Source organism: Ursus arctos, unplaced genomic scaffold, assembly GCF_023065955.2.
Source record: "Ursus arctos isolate Adak ecotype North America unplaced genomic scaffold, UrsArc2.0 scaffold_18, whole genome shotgun sequence".
In the NCBI taxonomy this organism is placed as follows: domain Eukaryota; kingdom Metazoa; phylum Chordata; class Mammalia; order Carnivora; family Ursidae; genus Ursus; species Ursus arctos.
This window is the reverse complement of record NW_026622852.1, coordinates 52239394-52265566: the sequence shown is the minus strand read 5'-3', so window position 1 is coordinate 52265566 and position 26173 is coordinate 52239394. Positions and strand designations below refer to the sequence as shown.

Genomic DNA, 26173 nt, shown 5'->3' with positions numbered 1-26173 from the left:
AATATTCAGCAACGGAAATTTGACTATCCCAGGCCTCTCCCCTTGGTCCCATCCTGAGCCCTTCTTGGCCCAGCTGGGGGCTCAGACCCTGGCCCTCCCCAGCCACCAGCAGCTTGCACAGGCAGGACCAGAGGAGGGGGTCAGGCGAGGGTGGTGGGAAGGGGGGGGTGAGGCTGCTATAATAACAGGGGAGCTCCATCGGGTTATTATTGTTGGGCGGCTGTTATTAGCTTTCACCCTGGAGTAGGTGGCCCTGAAGTCTTTAATTAGGTCATTACGGGGTAATTTCCAGGGAGGTTTTAACTCCTTAGCAGCTGAAGAGCCTCCAGCCAAAGCCCAGATGCCCGGTGGGGCTAGGACCTGGCCCCACCCCGGTGGGTAAAAGGGCCAGGGGCCAGGGGCCAGGGGGTGGGGGAGGAGGCAGGGCAAGGCTTTGTTGGAACCCCCACCCCCACCCCAAGGATCAGGCATCAGGCTCACCTGCCCCAGGACGATAGATAGCGATGTTGGGGCAGGCTGGCCCCAATTCAGTGGGACCCCAGCCCATGGGTATCCTATCCTCTGCAGGGTGGCTGCTGGCCCCGGCCCCCTGCCCTACCCAGCGGGCCCTCTGCTCGCCCCTTAGCTCCTCTCCTTCCCCCTCATTCCTTCCCTCTCCAATTCTCCTTCCCACCTCTTCCCCTCCTTCCCTCCTCTCCCCTCCCCTCCCTCCCCTCCCTCCTCACCTAGGAGCCCCGCTGCCATGTATAATGCATGCAGTGGAAGCACCCAATAGGATTAGGCACCTCCGCCCGTCTTTGCGAGAGAAACTTTATGTAAATGACTGATGACAGCGCTATTGTGTGAGGAATATCAATGGAGTAATTACAGTTACATCGGGCGCCCGCGCCGCCGGCTCGTGTTAATTTTTCACCGGCTCCCCCGGGAGAGATCGGAGCGCGCTCCGAAGAGCACAGCTAATAATGGGAGCTCGGAGCCGCCGCTGCGCCACGCGCCCCGAGGTCTTTCTGAGCAGACTGCTAAGCACTGGCTGTCTCCCCGGAGAGCCGAGAACAGAGATAAAATGATTAAAAACTGCCAAGCGGGCCTGGCAATCACTCGCTCCGCTGTCAGCCCGAGACAAGACAAATCTCTGCGATTTTTCTCTTCCCTCCTCTCCCTTTGTGAGCCCCCAAGCTGGGACGTGGGGGGCCGGGTGGGGTCGGGGTCAGCTCCCTTGGGTGGCAGGGCCCCCGGGCAGGGCAGCGGTGGTGGCGGCAGGGCGCTGGCCTCCGGGCTGGGGGTGGGTGCCGTCTACAGCGAGCCTGTGGGAACCCTGGAGGCCCCGCCACTCGCCCCCTGTTGGGCCCAGTGAGCCAGCTCTGCTCATTCCTCCCAGGAAAACTGGCACACCTGTTGGGGGCCGTGGGTTGGGGCACACCTGTGAGGACACACCAGCCAGGGCACACCCACTGGAGCACACCTGTCCTGACCCACCTGCCAGGGACACCAGCAGGGGCTCACCTGGGCTAGAGGCTCCTCAGGCTTTCTGGAACCTGCCCCCTGACCCAGAACTGAACCATCTTGGCCCCTCTCCATGAGCTCCAGACCCTGAGACCCCTGAGATCCCAGCTTGGGCACACTGATGAGGCTCCTTGATCACAGGCCCAAAGTAGATCCCCGCTCTGGGCCACAGAAGAGGAGGAGGGAGTGTCTGTCTCCTCCCAGGGTCTGGGTTCCACCTGGCGGGGGCAGGGCTTCCTAAGTTCCTAAGTGTCCACACCTTTGGCCATAAAGCTAAGCCTGGGCCCAGCACCAGAGAAGACAGAGAGGAGGAAGATGAGGCCTTAGAGGAGGGGAGGGGAGACGGAGGGCTGGGGGAGGGCCTGTCGCCTGCTCCTACCTCTGAGAGGGAGCGGGGAGGGGGCTGGCCTGCCAGCTGCTGCACCAGTCCCAGAACAGTCTTCCTCCATCCCAGCCGGCCCTCCACCCACCATTCTACAATAAAGGTGAGAGGAAATTCCTGCTGGAACCTGGGCTGGGCTCTTGGAGCTGTGGCCACACACGTCACAGTCCAGGAGGAGCCATCTGCGGCTCCACTCGTCATACCCAACCCCTGTGTCCGTACACACACACACACACACACACACACAGGAACAGGTAGTGCCCTCACCGACGCGTGTGTGCACCCTCCTGTGCCCTGCCATATCAGCGCACAATGGCTGGCACACGCGCGTGCACACACAGCAACCCTAACGTGGACACTCACACCATATACCACGGAATTACACATGTCCCCTCACACACACAGAGCATCCCCCCTCGCTGTCACACACAGATACGGGCAGACAGGTACAAACATGCGTGTGCACCAAGACGCGAGCTCACTGACAGGCACACTCTGTCTTAGGCACAGAGGATGATGTGAGACACAGACACTCCCTACAGTGCAGTGTGCAGGCACACGGGCGCAGGCAGGGACCCACACACTGCCCCTCCCCACCACCAGCCCTCCCACAGCAGCGGCTGCTGCGCTGGCATTCAAATTCGGGAGGATAAGCCCCAGTCCCCCAAGGAGGCCCTGAACCTGCCTCTCCAGATGCTGCCTGTTCCCAAGAGCGCTGAGCCCCCCACCCGCCTGCCGTTGGCCAAGGCAGTGAGCTGTGAGCAGATACTGCAGCGATTAAACTGTTCCCGCCGATTTACGATTACGGCAGTGATAACCCCCTGCCAGCACGGCAGGAAAGCAAGGCAGAGGTGGGGACAGCAGCCTCGGCTGTGGCCCAGGGGTCAGGACCAGGTGGTAACTATGCCAGAGAGGGCTGGTCGCTCTGAGACCAGCAGCTTCCAGCCCACGGGCTCAAGGCTCCCCGGGCTGCTCCAGGGCAGCACAGCTGGACAGAGAGCTGCCACCTCACAACTTGCCATGGGCGCACGCACACACACACACACACACACCCTTGAAAACAAAGACACACAGGGATACACAGCACGCCTAGTGCCCACTGCCGTGAGTCCTATACATATTCACCGAGTCCCCACCATAGGCCAGGTCTGGTGACACCCCCAAAGACACCCACGCACACTTGTATTTACAGCCATTTGCACTCAGGTAGACACACCTCAACACAGCTTCCCTCTGCAATCCATACAGCAGAGTGAATTTCAAGCTTAAATCTGACCTTGACACTCTCCTGCTTAGAATTCTTCCATGGCTTCCAATGGCCCTTAGAGTAAAGGCCAGATTCCCCAGCACCGTCTTCAAGACCTTGCATGATCTGACCTCTCTCTGCACCCCCACCATGGCCCACTTCCAGGCCTTGCACATGCTGGTCCCTCTGCCCCAAAACTGCACCACTCCCCTCTTTACCAGGAAAATCCCCCTGCCCTCAGCATGGACAGCTCTTCCTCCAGAAAGCCCTCCTCCATACCCCTCAGTCTGGGAGAGGAGCCCCGTTCCTATGGTCCACAATGTTCCATGCTTTCTCTATCACAGCCTTGACCAAGGGACCACCAGGGACATGTCTCTCTCCCAGAGGACAGTGAGTGAGCTCTTTGGGGACAGGGCTGTGTCTGACTTGTGCCCTCGGCACCTGGGACAAAGACACAGTAGCCTCCCAGTAAACACCAGAAAGGAGGGAGGAAGCCCCAGGTGTGGTTCTAGGTCCTATATAAGACTGAGGACTGCGAAGGGCTGGGACTGAAAGGGGTTTTGGAGAAGGTGCTGGCATCAAGGACCCCCAGAGAACCCTTGGGCCATCATCAGGCTGCCCTTCTGTGGGAAGTGGCTGTCACTCCATCACTCACCATCCCCAGTACCCGTCCCTGGGCCGTGGAGTGGGATACCTCCCCACTGCCCAGCACTGAAGGGCTGGCGGCCCACGGGGCAGGCTCTGGCTCGGGCTCTCCCCTCCTTTTCCCCACGAGGCAGCAGCCCACAGCTCCAAGCGGTGCAGCGCTAGGAGCTTCCAGCAGGCAGGCCTGAGTGTAACCCACCCACTTCCCAGCTGGGTGACCTCCAAGCAGCCTCTCTGGGCTCCAGTTTCCTCAGATGCAACCTCGTGAGGCTTTAATACTAGTAAGAGCAATCATGACAAACGGCAGCTTCCGTTTCGTCATTTGCTGGGGTTCTCGGTTGGGGTTTTTAGACAGCCCAATGTGTGGGGGAAGAAACTGAGGTTAAGCGGCAGATAGAAGCAAGATTGGGACCACCGGCCTCTGAAACACGCACTTATTCCTCTGAACCGCCAAGGTCATGGGTGTGACTGTGTTGTGTCATGAGTCAAGAAGAGAGAATGACTAGGACCCTCCAGGCGTGTCAGCCTCTAAGCCTGGACTGCCCTGGCCACAGCATCTCCTCTGATTACTCATGGTTTTCAAAATCTTCTCATGTCTACCTCTCCTCCTTGTACCTGTGCCCTGTCTGCCCAAGACCCAGCGATCCACCCCCTTTGTCTTTTGTGTGAGCTCCAGGATGTTCTCTGTTCCCCATGCGACACGCGGGCAATGAGCGAGCGGATGACAAGCAGTTGCCTGGAAGAGGAGTGGGGGGATCGGGGAGGGGCAGGGGCTCGAGTCAGACCTGGCTGTGAGGTGGCTGTGTGGCCTTGGGCAGGTTGAGCCTCAGTCTCCTTATCTGTCAAATGGGAATGATAATCACTTCCACGCCTCAGTCCGTCAGGGGGCTTCATGGTGTGGTGCGTGTGACAAGCTTGGCCAGGGCTTGGCAGTAGCAGGTGCTAGGACTTTGCACAAGTCTGCTGAACTGAGGTGACCTGAGGAGAGCACGGGCAGGGATGGAGCCGGGATGGGAGGGGATGCAGGGAACCCTGTTTCTCTCAAAGGACCACGGCCTTGGGCCTGGTCCATACCCTCCTCCTCACCTTCCCTGACTCTGTCCAAGCCTGGTAAAAGCTTTTCAGCCTTCCCAGGCAGTCTTCGTTACCCCTTCCTCCAGGCGTCCCCTCCCTAAGGACCCTTCCCTCCATCACAACCCTTCAGCCACAGGATTATCCTCACCACCCTGGTCTTTCCCTGCTTCTGTCCTCTGTGGGGCTGGAGCTCCAGCAAGATCGGACCAGCTGAGTCACCTCTGTTCCTGGGTCCCTGTGGAGTGGGTGGAGGAGGATGAAGGTGGGGGCCAGCCCCAAGGAGGTGGGTGAGAGGGAAAAGAGGGGGGCAAGTTGGGCTCTGGAGGCCTGGAGAGGGTCAACTGGCCTTCCTGGTGTAATTCTGTCAGAATTCTTTTTAATAACATAAATACTAATGACCACTACAGTAACAATAGCTGTATAGGACACATTTCTTTCCCTTGTTGTTCTTTGAGTAATGAGCTTTGTGCTAAATGCTTCATATCCTCCTACTGTTAATCTTTCTAAAGACCTGGACAGAAGGAAGAGTTGTACCCATTTTACAGATGAGGAAACTGAGAATCAGAGAGGTCAAAGGACTTGTCCAAGACGGTAGCTCATAGATAGCATTAGGGTGTGCTCAGAGTCTGGCACCCTGGGGTGCTGATAAACAGGGGTGGGCTGCTGCAGTAGGTGGGCAACTGGAAACCATGATGGGGACAGTCCCTGAGCCCCCACTATGTGCTAGGCCCACTCCTGGCATCTGTCTTCCCTTGGCTAGACCCTACCCGGCTTGGCGCCCCAGGGCCCATCTGGCTGGGTCTCCTCCGGGCTGCCTACCCCCTTTATCATGAGCTCCCCAAGAGCAAGGCCTGCATCCAGCTTGTTCCCCAGGCCCCCCTAATGCCCACACAGGGCCTGACAGGGAAGGGGCTCCACACATAACTCTGGAATGCCACCTCTGGAGATGAGCCCATCTAGGATTCTTGACAGAGTCCATCACTCCTGGGCAAGGAGGTGTTTCTGGTTTCCACTGTGGAGCTTTCTGGATGCCCCTTCTCAGCCCATTCTGCCAGGGTCACCAGCTTCTCCTCTGAGGCCCCCTGACTGCTCTTCATCCCCAGGCATCCAAGGCTGGGACAATCTGCTCACCTTGGCCTGCTGGTGTCAGCCCAGCACTGACTGGAGCAGGGGTCCTTCTGGGCTGGGCTTTCCTCCTCCCTCCCTGCCTTCAGCATGTATTCAACTCCTACCTGGGGCCTTATGAGCAGGGGCCACAGGAGGATAAGCATCTCAGAGGCCACCTGGTGGAGTGGTTGAGCTAAGGTATGTCACCTTGGACAGCTAACGTTCTGTGCCTCAGTTTCCACATCTCTGAAATGGGGATAATAACAGACCCTGTGTCTCACAGACTTATATGGGCTTAATGAGATAACTCAAGTCCTTAACTCAATGCCTACACAGTATAAAAAACAAATAAAACCCTTTACTTGCATTGTGTTACAACTGTGTGCGGGGAGAACCACATTCGGAGCAGGCAACCCTTCAGGAGTAAAGGGAGGGAGGAGCTGGAGAGAGGATGTGCTGATAGACCCCCGTGAGCTTTGCCTACTTCCTGCCTCCCAGAGGGTACTAGTTTTGCCCCCCAACCCCCCATTCTGGTCCCCACTGTAGGCAACCTGACCCTTACATCCAGGGGTTTCGGGGAGAGAAGAACCCTGGCCCAGCCAGAGTCCACACGTGCTGCGATCCCACCATCCATCCAGTTACCCACCCACTGAGGCCACGTGTCCAGGTGCAGGGAGCCTGCGTGCACCAAGACAGACAGATGACCATGGCTCATTCGTTCATTCAGTCCATGCAAGCTAAGCACCTACCCAGGACAAGGCCCCGTGCCAGTCCGGGGTGTACCCTGAGCAGAAGTTCTCAGACCTCAGTGTACACAGATTTTCCTGGAGTGGGGCAGCTAGGAATGAGGATTCAAAGTCTCCACCCTGACAGGTTGAGTCCTTCCACAGAGCTAGGAATCTGCATGTTTAATAAGCACTGCAAGACAGACCCAAGCTCGGGAGGCAGGCACGAGGGAATATGGAGCCAGAGAGATATCATGAAGCTGATGATTTTTCTGCCAAGCTTCAAAGGAAGAAGACTTTTTTGGAAGAAGAAGGGATGACGGAGGCCAGCAAATATATATCCTGCACAGCCGCCACAGCCTGAGCCAGACCCAGACATGGACAAACGTCTGAGTTTGTGGGGAACAGTAGGTGAGCTGGTGGCTGAGCACAGAGGATGAGGGGGCAGGGTCTGACCAAGGAAGGCCTGGAAGGCCAAGCTGAGAGCCAAGAGGAAGAAGTCATTTGAGGAAAAGCCTCAATGGTAGAGCGGGGAGGTCTCCTTAATCCCAGCAGGCCTGGTTCCAGCTCGAGCCACCCAGGCCTCTGTTCCAAGCCCAGGCCCCCAGCCAGAGACTCAGGGACTGGGGCTGCCTACATGATTTGAAGGGCCCAGGACAAAATGAAAACGCAGGGTGCTTGTTCAGACCATATGAAGAATTTCAAGAGGGCGACAGCAGAGCATCCAGCCAAGCACAGGGCCCTTCTGAGTGTGAGGTCCTGTGGGACTGCAGAGGTCACATGCCCATGAAACCAGACCTGTGAACGACCCAGACAAGGGGTCACCCTTGCTGGGACCAGCCCAGAAAACTCGGGACCCCAAGGCCTTAGCCAGGCAACCCAGAACCTGGGGCTTCCAGTCACCCCAGCTCTAAGCCCCAGGTCTGACTCTCCCTTTGCCCCATCGCCCTCCCCTCAACCCTCAGAACAGCCTCCTAACTTTGCCTTGAACCTGTCCCTTCTCCAGCCCCTCCACTGCCCTCACCTCCAACGAGGCAGCCACCCCCTCCTGCCAGTCTCCAGTCCCCAATCCCACGCAAGTGCTGCCAATGTCAGCTCCATAAAGTGCCTCTCCCGTTCTGTCACCCACCTGTACAATAATCTTCGATGACTCCCTTCTGCCCGTAGGATAAAAGCCAAACCCCGTTGCATAGCTACCGGTCCTTGCCCCCCTCTGCAACCCTGCATCCCAGCAGCCCCTAGGTAGCCTCTCCAGCCAGACTCACTGTCCCAGCCCACTTTCTCAGCCCACCAATTTAACCCCTAATATTCCTGCTTCCTATGCCCCTACCTGGAACGCCCTCCCGAGATCCTCTCAGCTCCCGCCTCCCATCTCACAGGCACCTGCCTGGGTAACCCATCACAGACCCCTGCCCACTGCCCTTCCCACGAACAAAAACAGCTCCCACGAACTGGTACGGCTCCTGGCACACACTATTTCATTTAATCCTCAGGACAACCCTAGAAGCCAGGTTCTTTGAGTACCTCCATTTTACCAATGAGGGAACAGAGGCTCAGAGAGGCTGAGGAACTTGCCAAGGGTGGCCCAGCTAGAAACACGCTGAGCCTGGTGTCCAGCTCAGCCAGTCGAGCTCCTGAGCTATTTCTCTATACTTTTCTTTCAATACTAACTGAGCACGTACTAGGTAGCATGCCCTGTTCTAGCCAAGGCACGGTGCACACAGAGACCTCCGGCAAAGACACTGCCTGGCACATATAACCAAAGCCAGACACCTGCTCAGGCCCAACACAAAGGACAGTGGGAGCATCGGCAACAACATCTGCAAGAACCACACACCTCATCTGAAGACATTGTGTCTGCTTTCTCTTTTAAATCTCATCACTGCTCTCGGGCAGGTGTTGGTCCTCAACACTTAAGAGAGCTTCGGCACAGAGAGGTAAAGCATCAAACCCGAGGTCACACAGCCAGTAAGTGGCAGAGCTAGATCAAACTCTGAACCCCGTGGTTCCAAAGCACTGGCATCCTTTCTCGGTCTACCTGACAAAGAATCTGGTGAAGTTCTTGGCCTCCCAAGGAATCAGTGCTGGGGTCATGAAATCAGAGAAGAGGTCAACATGCCCAGGTATGGGGACAGAGCTGGCATGATTTCTGCTTAACGCTGCCCCTGCACCCCACCCACTTCACCCAGGGTCTAGCCCGACCTAGTCCAGCTTAGCCAGGACTTGGCTCAGCAGCTGAAAGTTCCCCAGCTGGGTTTCTGGTAATTAGCTGCGCGGACGCACCAGTCTCTTACCTAATAACCCTCGTGACCTCGTGCCAGGAGCTCTCACCAAGTGGAGCACATGCTTGGTTCCATGATACTCCCTGTGCCCCAGGGCGAGATGTTTCCTTTTACAAGTTCTTGTTATTATGATCATTACTGTTATTTTAATTTAAATCTCTGACATCCAGGGAGATGTTTCTCTACAGCCACAAGGGCATGTCTGTGGGAGGCTGGCACTTCGGTGACTGGCCTGAACTCTTGCCACGTGGGACGGCCGGACCAGTGGGCGGCCAGCTCCATCCTCCTTTAGGGCTCCTCCGCTGCTCACTTATCAGGCTGACATCCCACAGGGGGGCCGCCGCCCTGCCCGCCCCTCCGGCTCCAGGCCTGCCGACTGGAACCAGACCTGGAGGGGTGGGCAGGCGGGGGCCTGTGGGAGGGGGCCAAGCCCTCGCCACAGGCTCCTTTGCAGTTCAAAGTGACACACTGAGGCGCTGTCCCCTTCAAAGGGCAGACAGCGCCTGCCCTGAGCTGCTGTACCCGCAGGGAGGGGGTAAAGGTGGCCCTGTGAAGGCTGGTCAACTCCCATCCGTGGGCTGGGCCTGCTTCCCTGTGCCCGGTCCTGAGCAGGGCCCACACCAGTGGCTAGACCTTGCAATGTGATCCTGGGAAAACCGCCTTCCCTTTCTGAACTTCCCTGCTGTCACTGTGTATTTGCGGAGCACTCAGAAGGCACTCAGGGACGGTCATGCATGATGGTGACAATGCTGATGGTAAAGATGATGACTCAGTCTCTCTGAGAAACAATACCCCAAAGCCAGAACACCTGAGTGCGATTCCCATCAGCTGCTAGCTAGTTGTGTGACCCAGGGCAAGTCGCTTAAGTTCTCTGTGTTTTGGTTTCCCCATCTGTAAAACAGGGCTAGGAGGGGATGACGGCTCATGCCAAGGAGCCACAGACACACCCATCCCCTCAATGCCAAACCATGTCCACCTATTGCCAGGATCGTCATTCAGCCCAAGTGAGACCCACCAAGAAGGTACGGTTCAGGTGCTCCTCCCCCCCCCCCCCCCCAGGCTGACATGTGGTCAAGAGGACAAGTCTACACACCTGCAGAGGATGGAGGCATGCTGGTGCAGCTCCCCACTGGCTCTGTGATCCTGGGTGTGTGGCTTTACCTCTCTGAGCCCCAGTTCTGTCACCTGGAAACCTGGGTAAACAATGGTCCTTTTAGGAACTCTCACCGAGGTCTGGGGTGCCAAGGGCTTAACCCCAAGCTTAGGCATAACGTGTGCCCAGTACGTGATAGCTTATCATCGCTACCTTATGCTGTGTGACCTTGGGGAAATCACAGCGCTTCTCAGGTGAAGCTTCAATGTTGCACAATGGGAAATGATAATAAGAATGCCTGCCCTGGGGCAGTGAGAAGACTCAAGGAGCTGATTCCCATCAAACCCACAGGCCGTGTGCAATAAACACTGGCCATTCATTATGAAGCATTCATTCAACAAATAACATTGACCTCTAGTGCCTGGCCACCACAGGACACTGAACCCAGCAGGGGGCCAGATTCTGCCCTCCCAAAGGATCCCTGGAAATTTTCTCCTGACCAAATGCCTGGGCTCCAATCCCAGTTCCATTTAACTAGCTGTGTGACCTTGGGCAAGTTACTCAACCTCTCTGTGCCTCAGTCACCTTATGCATGAATGATCGCAACACCCACGTCACAGCCACAACACCTTTAAAAACTGTTAAGTGCTTAGAGCAGTGCCTGACAAACCCTGAGCACTGAGCAAGCATCAGCTATGGGGTTCTTACTGTGGCTGCTGCCCTTGCGTGCTCTCTGGGCCAGGCCTGCCCATCAGCAAGCCGCCTGCAGCCAGCCGGGCCCCCTTCTGCAGCTCAGAAACTTGGGAAGTGTTAGCTCCTGCGAGGCAGCCCGAGTACCCTGCAGAACGGTGGAGGCTTCTGTGAGCTTCCTCTCTGGGCTGTTTCCCCAGCAGCTGGAACACTTAGAAAAAAGCTCCCAGCCTGCTGGGCTTGTCAAAGCAGGGCTGGCTTTACTAGAACCAGCTTTGGACGATAATTCTGCGGTCATAACAACTATTTTCTTTACATACTGCTATGGTAAGGGGAACCCCCTGCTTTTTTTTTTTTTTTTTTAACCTAATTGAAGACACCATCAAGCGTAAATATGCTGGAGTTTTTAATAAAAACATGATGGAGGAAAACATTCAAAGCTCAATAATCAGAAGCAATTTGCATTGTGAGCGGAGATGTTGCTCCCACTCCCCACCCCCTTGGCTGTGCTCTGTGCGGGGCTGGTTTTGGGGTTGGCAACTTTAGACCTATGGCAAAAATAATGAACAGCAGTGAGGCTTGGAGATAGTCTGAAAAATATCCTGGAAAAGAAAAACATATGCCAAAGAGTGTGGTGTAAAAGTCATATTTCATGCCTGACTTTAGAGAATGTTAATAAGGATTAGAACCATACTCCAACAGAACAACTATCAGTCAAGGCGGGGTAATTAATTTTGCTTCAGATCTCTGCTTGGGAAAATGAAAGCAGTAAGTGTTGTTTCACAGCACAGAGATTCCATCACACTAGAACAACCCAAAGAACTTCCAAAGCTGTGTCCTGATCCCAGCTGAAAGAAACCCGACTGTTGCTGGCGGCCTCTGCTGATCTGTTGCCGTGTAGATTTGGGGATCTTTTCCCAATGCTAACAATATCAAACTCTTTTTTTTAATTTCAGGATTGGCTAATAAATATGATTAAGATAACACATCCCAAACCACATGTCCTCTGCTCGGCCTCCAACATGTGGAGTACAGATGTGTCTTCCGTGTACAGATGACCCAGCCGGCTGCTCCCCTGAGGCAGGGACCCTGGGAGACGGAACCCCAAGAGGTCCCAGCAGTCCTCCAGCCCTCTGTGGCCCTGGCCAGGCCGCTGGCCTCCCCATGACCCACTGTAGAGAGGAAGGGCCAAGCCCAGGGTGTTTGGGAGTCAGACACTAGAAGGACAGAGGGATGGTGGGATGTGGTCACCTGGCTCTTGTCCTTCAATGTTCCAATTTAGAAGATAAAACTGCCAAACATGCATGGCTCCATGCTATCCAGAAAGTTCTCAAACTCATTCCATCATGAAGACATGCCTGTTACCCCCTCAGGAACCAGGATTGAAGGGCCTTCCCCTCCAGTGACCTCAGACTCAGGAAGAAAAGAGGAAGCCAGTGACAAAGCCAGAGTCCGGGAGCGGGTTCTAGAAAGAACTGTGGAGTTGACACACAGAGCCCTAACTTGGCAGTGGGTAGACTGGGGCTCCTGTCTCCATTCTGCCACAACTGAGTGAACTTTAGGGCAAATACTAGCCACACCTGAGCCTCGGTTTTCCCGTTTCTACAAGGATCTGGAAGAGCTCTTCAGCTGGGACCCACTAAAGCAGCCCAAGGTCTGCGTGGTGGGTATCTCCTGGGTGCACCCTCTCTGGTCACTGAAGAGGGTTCTTGGAGGCCGCAGGGAAAGCAGGCCCTGGAAATAGGGCAGGGAAGCCTGGGCCTGTTGGTGTTGACAATCAGCCAAGCTCCAGCTCTGGGGAGAGGAGGCAGCAGTCTCTGAGGCAAGAGTCCCTCCCAGCCTGACCAAGCAGAACCCCCCAACCCCATCCCCAAAGCAAAGCTTTGGATTAAGGTATAAGTGAGCCTACTTCTCGGCTTTCCCCTGGGGCTAGGAGGGAGAAAGGAGGAGTCCCTGAGTTCGCTGAGGCCAGGCAGAAGGGCTCGAGTGGGCAGAGAGGGGAAGGATATTCCACCATAGCGGTAGAATGAATGAATGAATGAATGAATGAACGAACGAACGAAGGAACGCATGAATGTATGTTAGAGGGAGGTGAGGACCTCCCAAACCCATTACAGCAGGCAGGCCAAGGGCACCTCCTGAGAAAAAAAAGGCCACTAGGAGTCCCTGGGGGAGGGGTAGTATGACCTGGATGAGCCCAGCTCCCTGCAGGGAAGGGGTGGGGTAAACTCCAGCCACTGGCAGAGGCTGGAGGGTCTCCCTTCTGGACCACAGGCTACTCTGGGGAGACAAGGAGGGTCAGGCTCCTCCTAAGCTGGATGGGGTCAGAACCACCTGGTGGAGGAACTCTGTCACTAGCCCTATGGCCTCCTTTCAGCTGGGACCAACTGGGCACTGACTGCCGCATTTCTGGCCCCTCTTACCGCTCAGGCACTGGTCTCCCCGGAATACCCCAGACCTCTTCCCTGCCGAGCAGCCCAAGCCGCGGGCCCAGGGCTCGGCCAGGCCGGGCTGATATGAACCATCTGCGTTGTCTTAGGCCGCCCCTCTGCCCACTGTCCCTCTGAACTCGGCCGGTTCCCGCGGGCCGTTTGATGCCTCGTAGGGTCACAGACCCCCGCACACAAATCACCGCCGCGGGGCTGGGGGTGGGGCGGAGGCGCTGAAACCTAATCCGCAAAGTTTGCTCTGCCGCCAGCTCGCTCCTTCCCTCGCTCACTCAACCCCCCCCCTTTCCAAACAAGGCTTATTTTTCTTGCCAAAAAACCAAAGTTGGTATCAAGTGTTTCGAGGGAGAAAGTCTCTCCCCCGCCCCAGCTTGGGAGGAAGGGCCGGAGCTGTTGGCTGAGACGGGGATTGCAGAGAGGGCTCTGGGAGGGAACCCGCGGGAGGGGAGCTCCGGCTCCCAGATCTGTCGGTCCCCGTCCCATGGTTAATGGTTGCAGACCCAACTGTCTCTGACCCTGCCCTGTCCCCCTGGTCCCCTGCCCAGGCAGTGCTCTTTCTATCGTGGCTCTCCATCCCTGTGGGGCCAGAGATGGAAGCATCACTTCCTGCCCCTTCTCCCTCCCCATAAAACAGCCCTTGCCTGTCGCTTTTACGAGGTGACACCCTGCTCTCAGCCCGATCCTCCCCGCACCGGAGCCTGCGCTTGGGAGGGAGGAGACGGAGCAGCCAGGCATCTCCAGAGAGCTCCCAGGACGCACTGGGGTCCCTGAGGCTGCCCCAGAGCACAGACTAAGAGCTTTAAAAGGAGGCTATGGAGCCGGGTGCATTAGAGACAAATTCCTCCAGTCTCCTCTCTGGCTCCATTGACTCTGGGGCCTTCGGTCTGAGATCCTAGAAACTGGCCAGGAGGTAGCCGGCCTGGTCCTCCTCTGGAGGGGTGCAGAGTGGAGCCCTGGGGGCACGCAGGTTTCATTTGCTGGGTGTTGGTTTTGCTTTTGGTTTTTTCAGCCGGTGCAGCGACCCGGAACCGCGCCCAGCCGTTTCTCCGACGCCCGCGGCTTCCGACTGTGCCCGGAGGTGAACGCCGGCGGCTAAAGTCCGCGCCCGCGGCGCCCGCTGTGCGGGCTGGAGTTCTAGTTGTCGGAGCAGGCAGCCGGGGCTGGGGCAAGGCGGCGGCGACGTCGAGGGGCCGGTCGGCAGACCCAGCTGGGTCTGCGCGGCCCGGGCGGGGGAGGGGGGCAGGGGCCGGCCGCAGGACGGATCTGCACACTGTGGGACAGGGGTGGCGGCAGCAGCGGTGGCGAGAATAAAGGCGCCACGGGCCCGGCGGAGAAGCGGGTTTCCGCGGGGGTCGAACAAAGGAATTCGCCCTCAGAAGAAAGGGGCCGAGCGAGCAGCCGGGAATGGTCAACCCCGGAGCCTCGCAGGAGTACGAGCGTCGCGACATCAGTCCCAGGGATCCAACGAAATCCGCCCCGCGCAGGACCCCAGCCTGGCATCTCCATTCGGCCTCTCCCTTCTTGTCAATCCCGCTTTCATGGGGATGGTGGGTGTGCACCCCCCAGCGCCACCTTTCCTGGGAAGAGGGGACAGAGCGGCCCGTGCTTTCCGTCAGTGGAGGCAAAAAGTCCCCCCCCCCCAATCGGCATCCTCTGGTCGTGGGGCCGTTGCCCCCATTTTCCAGAAGCTGACAATTGAGGCTCCCAAAATCAACCCCTTCCCCCACCCCTGCTGCAATGCATGGCGGGCTCGGGAGACCCAAGCGCCCTCGGAAACGAAAGTCGCCCGGGGGCAACAGGGCCGGAGCTCCCCTCCTCCCGCCGCCCTCGGAAGGGGTGGAGGGGACACGGTTGTAAGGTGCTCGGCTTCTTTTCTCTGCTTGACATGAATAAGGGGATTAGGACGGCAAGTTTCCGTCGTTCACTCCGACGGACAAAGGGCCCCGCGGTCAGAGCGGCACAGTCTCTGATTAAACGACAGAGCCCTGTCACTCAGCACCATCCTAGGTACTTGTGTTCGTGACATAATCTTATTAGAAGATAAAACCAGCGAAATCCTTTCCATAATGAAAAGTTACATTTAATGGCTGGACTCGCCCCCCAACCCCTCCCGACCCTGCCCGCCTCCTCCCGTTGCTGTTGGATATGGCTCGCCTGTAATTGGCATTTAAAGCACCAAGTCCGAGAGAAAAACGGGGTTTAGGGTTTTTGTAATCCCCCTAAACTGTCTTTGTTCGAAATCTCCACAGATACAAGTCTGTTAAGAGTAAATATTTGTGGATTGATACAACCACATTTCCCCCCTACAAACCAAATCTGAAAAAAATCTGCCCTCCCGCCGCGCTCCGGCCGGGGCGCAGGAGGGAGGGGGCTGGGGTCGGCCGGAGCGCCTGCACCGGGAACCCTGCGTTCGGGTCGCCTCGCCGCCTCCAGGAGCCGAGGGAGTTTGCACATTTCTCAGGCGGGAGAAAGGTCTTAGACTCTTTTTTCAATTTTCTGTGCACTCGATAAACAAACCTCCCGAACCCGCCGCTTTTGGGCCTGCCCGAGGGGGTCGGCGGGAGGGCTTGGGGAGGGGCGAAGGCTTCGCTCAATTCCGAAAGAAAATTCTCTCCGCCCGCTTCGCTCCCTTCAAGCAGGTTTAAGTGGCTCCGAGAGGACTCTCTCCTCCTGGGTTGTGGGAGATGCGACCCAGCAGGGCGCCCCGAGTCCAGCCCAGGAGAGCGCCGGGAGCCGCCAAGGGCCCCCGAAACACGAAGCAGTCCGAAGGCTGCGGCGGGGCCCCGGTTCCCCGCTCCAGCCCAGCCCGTCCCGGGATCGGATTCCTTCATAAATCAGCGGCTGGGTGAAAGGGCTGCGCTTTAGAAAGGGCAGGACCGTGTGCGCGTATTAGAGCGCGCGGTTCCCAAATCCGGGCTAAACCCCTGGTGACACCGAAATTCATCAACCGCTGCCGGCGCCCGTGGCTCGGCCGAGGAGCCCCAGAGCCGAGGAGCCTGTGCACCGCGCTGCCCCACTTGGGGAAAAGAAGAACGAGGAGCGGGAACCATCGGAGAGGTGGGCCTGGAGGAGTGCACGGGTGGAGACCTCTGAGAGCCGCCCCGCCCGCGCGCCCGGAGCAGCCGCGAAGGAAGCTCACCGCCGGGGGAAAGGCAGTTATTCTAACCTTTTTCCTTCTCTGGCAAGGGCTGGCCCTACACGGACATTCTGGTGCGAAGAGGGCAGTGACCCCCACCCCCACCCCTTCCAACCCTGGGTCAGTAATCTCCACCACACACACACCTTTCAGGCTGGGCGCTCTAAGGTGAATCACAACTGCTCAGAGCAGAATTTGGGGCTTTGGGAAGACCAGAAATCGAGGCCTTGGGGATCCCATCTGCTTTGGGAGTTAGACCCACCTAGGAAAAATCTGCTACAGAGTAACTCTGGGCCTGAGAGAAGTTACTTAACTCCCTCCACCTCCGTTTTCTCACCTCCACAAGGACCTAAAGCAATAAAGGCCAGTACACATCGCAGCACTCAAGAAATGTCAAGTCCTTTTCTTTCTAGATGTACTACTGTGGCCTGCCCCTCTGGGTCAGTAAGACTCCGTTCCTGTGAGTTCCTATCTACACTGGCCATCCTCAAGAGTAGATTGGATAAAAGCAGGACCTATGTGCCTCAGTAGTAATAGGGGACCATCCACAGAGGACCAGCTTCTGACAGCCAGACTTGCCCCATTCCCCATTCCAGGGAAAATTTCAGAACACAGGCCCCAGCCCTGAGCACGCAGCAGGAGGGTGGGCTAGGCCACTCCGGGAGGCCTGTTGAGGAGGCTCCATGCTCTGGGCCCATGTGAAAGGCAGACAATGCATTCCTGCCAGGCAGGGCGTCTCCAGCTCACTTCCCAGGCAGGCAGGAAGGAAACATACATTGACTGAATGCCCAATGGAGGCTGGCACCTTTGGGTTTGTTTTACTTTATTCTCAGAGATCGATTCACTTTATCCTGTGAGATTGTAACCCTATTTCACAGAGGAGGAGACCAAGGCTCCAGAAGAACTATGAGCCCTTCCCTAAAGACCCTTGGCTTGTGTCACAAAAGCCAGAGACAGTCTTGATCCCCGATCCAGACTTGCAATTTTGTTCTTTCCTTTGAGAAAACGTGCCCCACCCAGAAGGCTCTCCATTTGCAGGAGGTGGCTTCCAGAGCACCTTGGTCCTCTCCATCTCCACAGGCTCGGGCAGCTCCAGGCCTGGGCGGGCACCCACACCCTGGCAGCCCCGTAACTATGGCAATTCAGGAATCACATGACGACAGTCACTGAGTCCCGGAGGAAAGCAGGAGGTGGGAGAAGGGGGGACAGCAGTCACACCCAGCTCCTCCTGACCCAAGGCTGCCACTCTCCTCTCCTGTCGCTGCTGCGGGACCCAACAGAGCCGCCTGGGGGTTGGGGGAGCCCCTGGCCCTCCTATGTTCTAGCATGCTCACTCAGCTTTATGCATATAGCCAGCTCGGTGGTCTCCTCACTCTTGCCAGCCCTGGTGGGCACCTCTGTTGCTCCGGGCAGCCCTCAGAACCCTCCCCGCTGGCAACCACCTCACAGTTCCCAGGGAAACCTCTTAAGCAGGGGCCGGCCAGGAAGCAAACATCTTTGTTTCTTCTGGAACCAAACTCCAGGAACTAGGTTTTTCCTTCAGCAACACTTCCCCCAGTTCACCAAGTGCCGGGCAAGCCAGGTGCTCTGCCATCAGCCAGCACACTCGGTCCAGGCCAGTCTGAGCCAGGCTCGGGACTGAGACAAATCACCCCCCCCAATGTACTCACATATCCCTGGGACCCCCATGCTCCCCCAACCCCCCTTCGGGGCCCCAGGGTCGACAGGGCAGGTCCAGTGGCTGCCAGTCAAGAAGCTGAACAGAAATGGATACAATATTGCCCCGGGAATAACAAAGGAAGGGCCCATGCAGAAATTTATTTGTTCTGATCAGGCGAAGCAAAGGTAAAGGGCAGCGAGGAAGTGCTGTCAGCCAGGCCTGAAACCCAAGAAAGTTGCCATTCTGAGCACAGTGGCCCCTTATACCCCACCACTCCACAACACAGCGGTAGTTAAAGCAAACACAGACCCTTCACTGCCCCGTCAGTTACACCTTCCCCCCAAAATTACACAAACTTTGAAAGATTTTTCTGAGAGAAGATGGATGCTTCGGGAGACTTGAGGTCAAAACTAGGCTGTTTAAAGTATATTATTAACAAATAAACATTTACTGCAAAAAAAGAGAAAAACCCTATAGGCCACCGGGGAACCAAATCATGTTGCTTTTGGCTTCAAATGACAGGAGACATTTATGACATGAATGGAGAACACCAGCCGGTCGATGAAATGGCAAACGTCTGCCACTTTGCTTCCTCTGCTTTCGTGAATCAACTTTTTCAAATATGGTTTTCAGCCTTACCCTCCCTTCACTACCACCATCTCCCCACTTCTGACTGCAGTAGCAATAAATATATATAATTTTGGTTTTGCTCTCTGCTGCCATCAGCATAGAACCTGGGAGCTGGAGAGGGCTGGGTCAGCCAGAAAGCCAAGGGCTTTGGGTACTCCTGCACCCCCGGTTGACTGACAGCTCACACGGGCTCCTTGGATGAGTGGACCATCCCTTTCTTCCTCCCTCCCCTGAAGCTGAGGCCTGATTGTGGTGTCCAACAAATTGGAAGTTATAACTCATGTTGTTGAATGTATCCTCCATTCCTCAGCCTAACTAATGCCAAAGTAGGACTGGGATTTTTTTTTTTTTCCTTTTCTGTTTTAAAAACCTCATAGCCACAGGACAGAGGAAATTCCCTGGGGAAGCACAGCCAGCCCATCCCGGACGGAACAAACCTCTGTGGGCTGAAGGATCCTTCTAACCACCTGAGCCGGTGTTTCTCCACCTTTTAAGCCTCATCTTTCAGAGAAACATACAGATCCCTGGATCCCTTGACCTCATTTCCATTGCCCCCCACCCCAGAATCTCTCCCTCAACCTTGGAGAAGTTGGGCTGAGCTTTTTTCCCCTTATCATTTGAATCACAAAAACAGTAAGCACGAAGGGTTTTCCAAATATGAAATTATATTATTGAGTACGCTTTTCCAAGCTATTCTTGGACCCTGAAGATTCTAATTGCTCCCCAGTGTTAAGATCTTTGCTCTGGACCCATTACACTCCCTCTCACAACCCCCAAGGAGAAAGAGGCCAGAACACCAGGCCCATCCTGCTACCTGCCATTCCTGATAATACACAGTTGTCAGTGTTCTTATCTATATAATCAGAAGTTTTTTTTGCCTCTCTGGAGGTAGTGAAGAGGATACTGGATCCCATGGAGGATGGAAAATTTACTGAAGCCCCACCAGGTACCTTGTGTCACCTTTACGACCACCCTGGGAAACTGTACATCAGCCCTAATTTGCTGATGGAGAACCTGAGGCTCTGAAACAGGCAGTCAGTTGGCTAAGACCACATGGGTGCCGAATGGTGGGGCTGGGAGGCAAACCCAGCTCTGCCTCAGAATCTAGAGCTCTTCTCCTCATTGAAGGAGGCTTGGCCCTCACAGTGCTCCACTCAGGCAAAGGGAATGATTTTCCCAGGGGTGCCCCTTATCTTCCCTGCATAGAGAGGCTCATGACAAGCCTACCACGCCAGCTGCACCCTTCTTTGGCATGAAACCCATGGGCAGCTTTGTGTCTCCTTGGAGACAAGACATTCCTTGCCATACTGCTGGTGATAATGGTAACAACAATAATTTCCCGAGTATTAATATGCCAGGCGAGATGCCAGGTCTTCTGGGGCGTGTGACCGCGAATCCTTATTAGAATCCTTTTCCCCAGGTGGATATGTCCCCATTTTACAGAAGAGGCTCAGGCAGATGCCAGGACAGTGTGGTCCTAAGCCTGGCTCCAGTGGGGGAGGGTAGGAGGTTGCTGAGGGTCGACAATCACCTACTCCAGAGGAAATCCTCACGGCCTTCTTCCCCGACTCAAGAAAAATCCGGCAAACAAATTAGGCTACCCTAGCCCAGAGCCTGGGGAATACAGGGTGAGCCAGGAGTCAGCTGTGAATAATGCCTCCGTTCATCGGCAGATGACTGCAGCTTCAGGAAGGCCTTGGCTTACCCTTCTACCTGCAGTTGAGGTCCTGGGGTTAAAAGGAGGGTGCCGTCCCAGGGGCCCGAGGGTCCCCCAGACTTAGGCTGGCACAGTGAGAGCCCTCAGCCCTCAAATCCCCAGGGAGTGCACTACCGCGGCCTTTCTATAAGGCCAAGCACTGGCTTTTCCTTCCAAGTGGATCAATTTCCAGGACAGACCCTCTACCGCAGGCTGTGGGCAGCGACCTCTGTAGTTCTGGATGAGACAGATGGGGCCATGCCAGCGGGGATACCTACTGGTAGTGGAGGTGCTGCTGGTAACCGGCACCCTGCAGGACGGCCTTATGGGAGGCCTTCCGAGCTGGGAGAAACAGCAGGCAGAAAAGGCAGGAGGCTGACTTTGCTCGCTGCGAGCCACACCCCTGCTCTGCCAGAGCTGGTGCTCTGAGGAGAGGTGAGCCTCCCTGGAAGGCCTTTCCCGGTGTAAACACTTCCAAGGAAAGAAGGAAAGGAATGTGCTGGGAAGAGCCAGGTTGGGCCACTGGAGCCTCAGCCAGCTGGGGTAGATTTACCAAAAGGAAAAAAAAAAAAAAAAAGAAAGAAAGAAAGAAAGAAAAAGAAAAAGAAAAAGAAAGAAAGAAAAGAAAAATCACCCCAGGACTCAGTTTTTTTTCCGAAACTCAATCAAAGCCTCGCTGCCCCCCCTTCCGCGGGTGGGCGCATCCTACCTGGGCAGGCGAGCCCAAGGGGACCCTCGCAGGCTCAGCGGAGCCCTGTACTCTGCTCGCCGAGAGGCGAGGCCGCCCGGGCAGGCCCGGCGGGCGGGAGGGCGCCGCCAGCCCAGGACGCCGAGGTGGGAGCACGGCCCGCGCAGGAGCGCCGCGACTTTCGGCGCACGCAGGGCCCCGCTCGCACACCAGCGGATCTAGGGGTCGCCAGGCCTGGGAGCTGTCTTACAAGCGATTAGACTCCATTTTGTGACAGATTTTTGGACTCTCCCACCGACCCTCCCCCCTTCCGGAGCCTCCTCCAGGAATTCGCCACCTCCTTAGGATAGAAACGCTTTCCAGACGAGCGACAGACGGCAAGAAAAAAGACTTACATAATTCTATTTGGCCAAGCCACCAAGAAAAAAAATGGGGCGGGGGGGGGATTATGTTGTCATTTTTTTTTTCATGTGTTCTCCGGTGGAGGAAGGAGAGAGAGGTGTTCGTGATTTTGCGTTTGGAGGCCCCGTTTCCTCCCGGTTTCTAACCAGGTTTTGAGTCCGAGAAGGAGCTCCGGCTGCGGAGGGGCTAGAGCCTCAGGCGCAGAACGATCCGACGCTTTTTTTTTTTTTTTTTTAAGAAGGAGCCCCCAAAAACACGTACGGCGAAAAAAGTAAACTTTTCGAGTTAGGCGTGAAAATGCCTAAATGCCGTGGCCCGCGCTCTGCTTCGTCCGTCCAGGACGTGCGGGTGGATTTGATCAAATGCTATTAAATGTGCCCGAACGTCAATTAATCACCCCCATGGTGCGTAAAATAACGTTGCGCTTCTGGGTGTCCCGGATCTTTAAAACAAATCGAAAGGAAGAAGAGACGCTTAATAAAAACAGCAATCTCTTTCTAAGGACTCAGCCCCGCAAGCTCCTCGTGGGGCGAGGACACATTTTCAAAAGTTATTGGGGGTGGATGTTAATTCCCCTATACCGCTGACACAAAGGCTCGACAAAATCGAGAAGGCACGTTTCTGCGCCCACTTGCCTGGATTCTCGTCTGAAAAGCATTTACGCACAGATGCAATAAATATGCATCTGCGATCCTCAAAGAAAAAAATAAATCGTGAAATACACTTTTATTGTGCAAAAGAACATCGCTTCCCCCGTGAGCCCCAGCCTGCCTCGCTGGGCTGGCTCTCCCTGAGAAACGCTGAGGCGAGACCCGCCGGGGTATTTGTCCACAGGATTGTCCTGATAACAACCCCTCCTCAGCCCCCAACCGGCCCGCCTAGTGCAGATACCTAATTGGCCTTATTGGAAGAAAGACGGGGCGAGGGAGGAGGAGGGCACCGTGAGGGGCGTGAATAATGCCCGCCTGGAGGCTGCCGCCTTGCTGGACCCAGACTCGGAACTCAAGACCTGAGATTCACCCAGCGCCAAAATTCACCGGCAAACACATCCCAACTGCATTGAAGCATCAAGCTCTCAGAGAGGTGCCTTTTTTCTCTTTTTAAAAGCAAATAGGCTTTCAACAAAGCAAACACAAATGTTTAATGTTTCATTGTTTTGTAAAATTAGGGGGTTGGCCGCTCTGCTGTAAGGGAACGTCCTGCTCAAATTTTGTGACTACAGTTCTGTGCTCCGAAGAACCAGGGAGCATCCTTTCCTTGTTTTAAACAGAAGCTCCGTAAAGGACTGAGGGGTAGAGGAAGAGTCCTGGCAGATGCATACGAGAGGTTGGAAAGGGTCCTTCCAATATGTAAGACATTTTTCTTTTCAAAAAGTCCGCACAAACGACTTGGAGGCCCATTTCCAGTTTCCTGGGCCTCCTGCCCCCCACATGTTGAGTCATCCAGGCCGGTGGCTGAGCTAAGTTAGAAGTGGCACTGCCAGAGCTGAGCTAAGGGTCGGGCAGGCAGAGGCGCAGGCTGGCAGGACGTGGGTGGCCTAGAAGTTGGTGAGCCCTGCCCCTTGGCCAGACCAAAGCCCCCAACCACATCTACCCTAAACTACTTTCCCTCATTTTATTTGTGCTGCTCTTTGCCTGCTTGTGGCCGAACTGACTGGCGGCCACACTTTCTTCTGGAACTAGAATCCTATCAGTCCAGGGCATAGCACAAACCCTACCAACAGCAGTGTGCCTAATTTGGGGTGCTCCAGACAGGGAGAGGTCTCAGCAAGACTCTGGGATCAGCAGAAGAGTTGACTCTCTGAAATGTACCCCAATTCCTGCCCGCAGAGCCCCCAGGGGGCAAGATAGAGCAAGGTGCAAAGAGCAAGTCCTGTAGGACACTCCAGACCAGGGGAGCACAGTCAGATTAGGTGTTGTTGTGGGGCTTAGCCAGAATGTTTCGGAGTAGAACCTAATACCCTCTCTAGGGCTCTGGCCTACAGCCCCACTATTTCCAGGCCTCAGCCAAGCAGCTAGAGAGATGGAGATCGGGCACCCCAGCTGCTCCACTTCCCATCAGGGCCTGGATTTAGGAACAGTCCCTGGGGAGACAGGTAGGCTGCAATCATCACCAGGCATTGGCAGCCCAACCTTTTCCTGGAAGTGTGGGCACACACAGCTCCCTCTGAGGCCCAAACCACCTGAGAGCCTACTCATCCTGCAGTCCCATCTAAAAGGGTCTTTTGGGCCTCACTAGAAAGTTCTTGAATGCACCCACTTGTCTCCGCAATGCCTCCCTGAGGGTGCCCACACCCTTCTTTCGGCTATTGCTCCTCTCTGCCTTCTTTCCAATCACACTGCCAGGCACAAAACCCAGAGGGTCAAAATAAAAAGCCCGCATCTGCTCTTATCTGTCCCAGCACCTTGCCAGACAAATCCATAGTCTCAGCTAAAAACAAAAGTCAGCAGGTAGGGCTCAACCCATAGTCTCTGGACTCAACCCTGAGGCTTAGGCTACGCCAGGGCAGAGCAAGCCACCCCCTTCTCCAACACAAACACTGTGCAAGAAAGAGGGCCTGCTGGGGAAGGCTGACTTGGGCAGTACTTCATCCCCGCCCCCAGGAGCCCCAGATTGTGGTTTGCCACCTCTTGAGGTCCTCTTCCTAGACAGTTCCTACAGCCAGCAGAAATTGTGAAGTGCAAAATTCCCGCATGGAACGCTTTGGAGGGAATGGACACTCTTTTCTATCATGGACTGAAAGTCCAACAGGGAGCATGGCAGGAAGGGGGCATCCTGAGCTGCTCAGGCAGTTCAGCAGCCCACCCCACCCCCTGCCCCAAACTCCACTTACTTGCTCCAGGAACCCCAGACCTCCATAAAACCCTACTTTTGGGAAGCACACCGCCAGGGCCTGGCTCCCTAAAGCACTGTTTTCATTTGGGAATCAATTCTTGGTCCCCAATTTAGGCTTCACTGAGGTCAGGCCCTGCCCCTGGACAGAGGGATGGTATCCCCTAGTTGGCCAAGGGCCTTGTCCTGTACCACAACCAGTGCAGGTTTCCAGACAAAAGAGGGCAATTAGGGACCGCCAGAGGCTCCCTGCCACCCCACCAGTGGCAGCCAGGCTGGGATGGTTCGTCCCTGCCGGGAGTCGCGCTGCCCGCAAGCCCTCGGAGCTGATGGGCCCAGCGGCGCGCAGAGCCGGCAGCTGGGCGGACGCGGGCCTGGCCTGGCAGTGGGGGTGGCCGGCTCGAGTGCCGGGCGGCGGCAGGGAAGGAGGAGGACGAGAGGCGCTTACTGTTGGTAGTCTTGTTTGCAGTACAGTTTCCGATCCCGGAAGTAGCAGCTGGTGGTGAGGGCTTGCTGACACGCCGCGCACTGCAAACACTCCTCGTGCCAGGACGACTCGTTGACTCGCATCAGGAAGCGGTCGGAGATGGGCCGCTGGCAGCCCTCGCAGACGGCGGGATGCGGGCAGTCGGAGCCTGCAGCGCACAGGGCGAGAGCCGGGCGGTCAGCGCCGACCAGCCTGGCCCCAGCGTCCCGGCCGCGCGGTGCCCGCAGCCCGGGCCCCAAGGGCGAGGGCAACCCGGGAGCACCGCCCGCCGCCTGCACTCCCCCGGCCGCCGCACCAGGGCCCGGGCAGCCTCAGCTGGTTCGTCTCAGTCCGCGGACTCCCGCGCGGAGAGGCCGCGGGACTCGAGCCTTGGCTCAGCGCTGCACTCTCCCTTTCTCCGGAGATCCACCGCTTGGTGTTACTACATATGAGAACCGGCACGGCGCGGGGTAGCCGGCTGGGACCAAGACAGGCGAGGTGAGGCTGGGGCGCTTGCTGGCTGACACGCCCCACGGTGGCGTTCGTGGTCTTCTGTCCCCAATCTCCCCAAAACCTGTAGTTTGGGTGGCCCAGGGGACATTTTTCTCTTAGAAGCTCCCCCACCAAGTGACCTGGCACCGCTCCCAAGCTTGCTAAGGTGACTACTTGGGTCCTCCATCACTCTTGCCTCCCGCCTTCTACCCCCTCGGGAGTGGCAGCTCTAGCACCAAGGCCCAGTGAGGATGGTGGGTGGCAGCTGGAGCTGTCCTAGCCTCCCTCCTCCTAGGTGGTGTCCTTGCAAACCTCTGTCTCCTCACGATGCCTGTTTGGGGTGCCTGTTGCCCCTCTAGCGATCACTGCAGGAGTCTAGTCTGTGTCCTCCCGCACCCCCATGTCCTGCAAACTATGCCCTTATTCCGTTGCTCTGGACGCCTGTGTCCATCTCGGAAGGATGCCCCTGTCCCCTGCCTATGACCACTCGGGCGCTCTGACGCCGCACTCACCCAGCAGCACCCCCAGAGTGGCGGGCCCGGGGCGCAGGGCGTGCTCCTCCATCTTGATGCCGTCCAGCATCTTGGCGCAATCCGTCTGCCCTCGGGGGAAGCACCTCTCCAGCGACTCGGGACCTGTTGCTATATCCATGGGACGCGGGGCGCGCCGCGGGCCCCGCCGGCCAGGGTGCTCGCCCGCCCGCCCGCCTGCCCGCTCGCCGCCGCCCCGGAGCCGGGGAGGCGCGGCCCCCGCAGGGTTGGAGCTGCGGCAGGGGCCGCCGGCCACCCCTGGCGAGCGTGGAGCGCCGATGCGCTGGCCCCGGGCCCCGGCGTCGTGCGGGCGGGCCGGGGCGCTGCAGTTCGCGCTGCGTTCTCCCGGGCACTCGCAGCCACGCGCGCCGGCTTCTCTGTCACCTGCTTGTCAGCCCCGGAGCCGGGCTGCGGCGGCGGCGGCAGACGGAGCCGCGGGGAGGAGGC

The 26173-nt window shown here is 56.8% G+C and overlaps 1 protein-coding gene across 1 annotated transcript in view; it reads right to left on the bottom strand.

Annotated features, from left to right (window-relative positions):
• The window catches only part of LMX1B (LIM homeobox transcription factor 1 beta), an 83564-nt gene extending 57642 nt beyond the window's left edge, over positions 1 to 25922 (bottom strand). Inside the window, exons 1-2 of the mRNA XM_048223207.2 lie at positions 25709 to 25922; positions 24687 to 24873 (exon numbers count right to left, since the gene is read on the bottom strand). Coding sequence (XP_048079164.1) covers positions 24687 to 24873; positions 25709 to 25847 — 326 coding nt within the window. The 5' untranslated portion in view covers positions 25848 to 25922. The remainder of the gene's footprint in view (positions 1 to 24686; positions 24874 to 25708) is intronic.
• Positions 25923 to 26173: the final 251 nt, after the last annotated feature.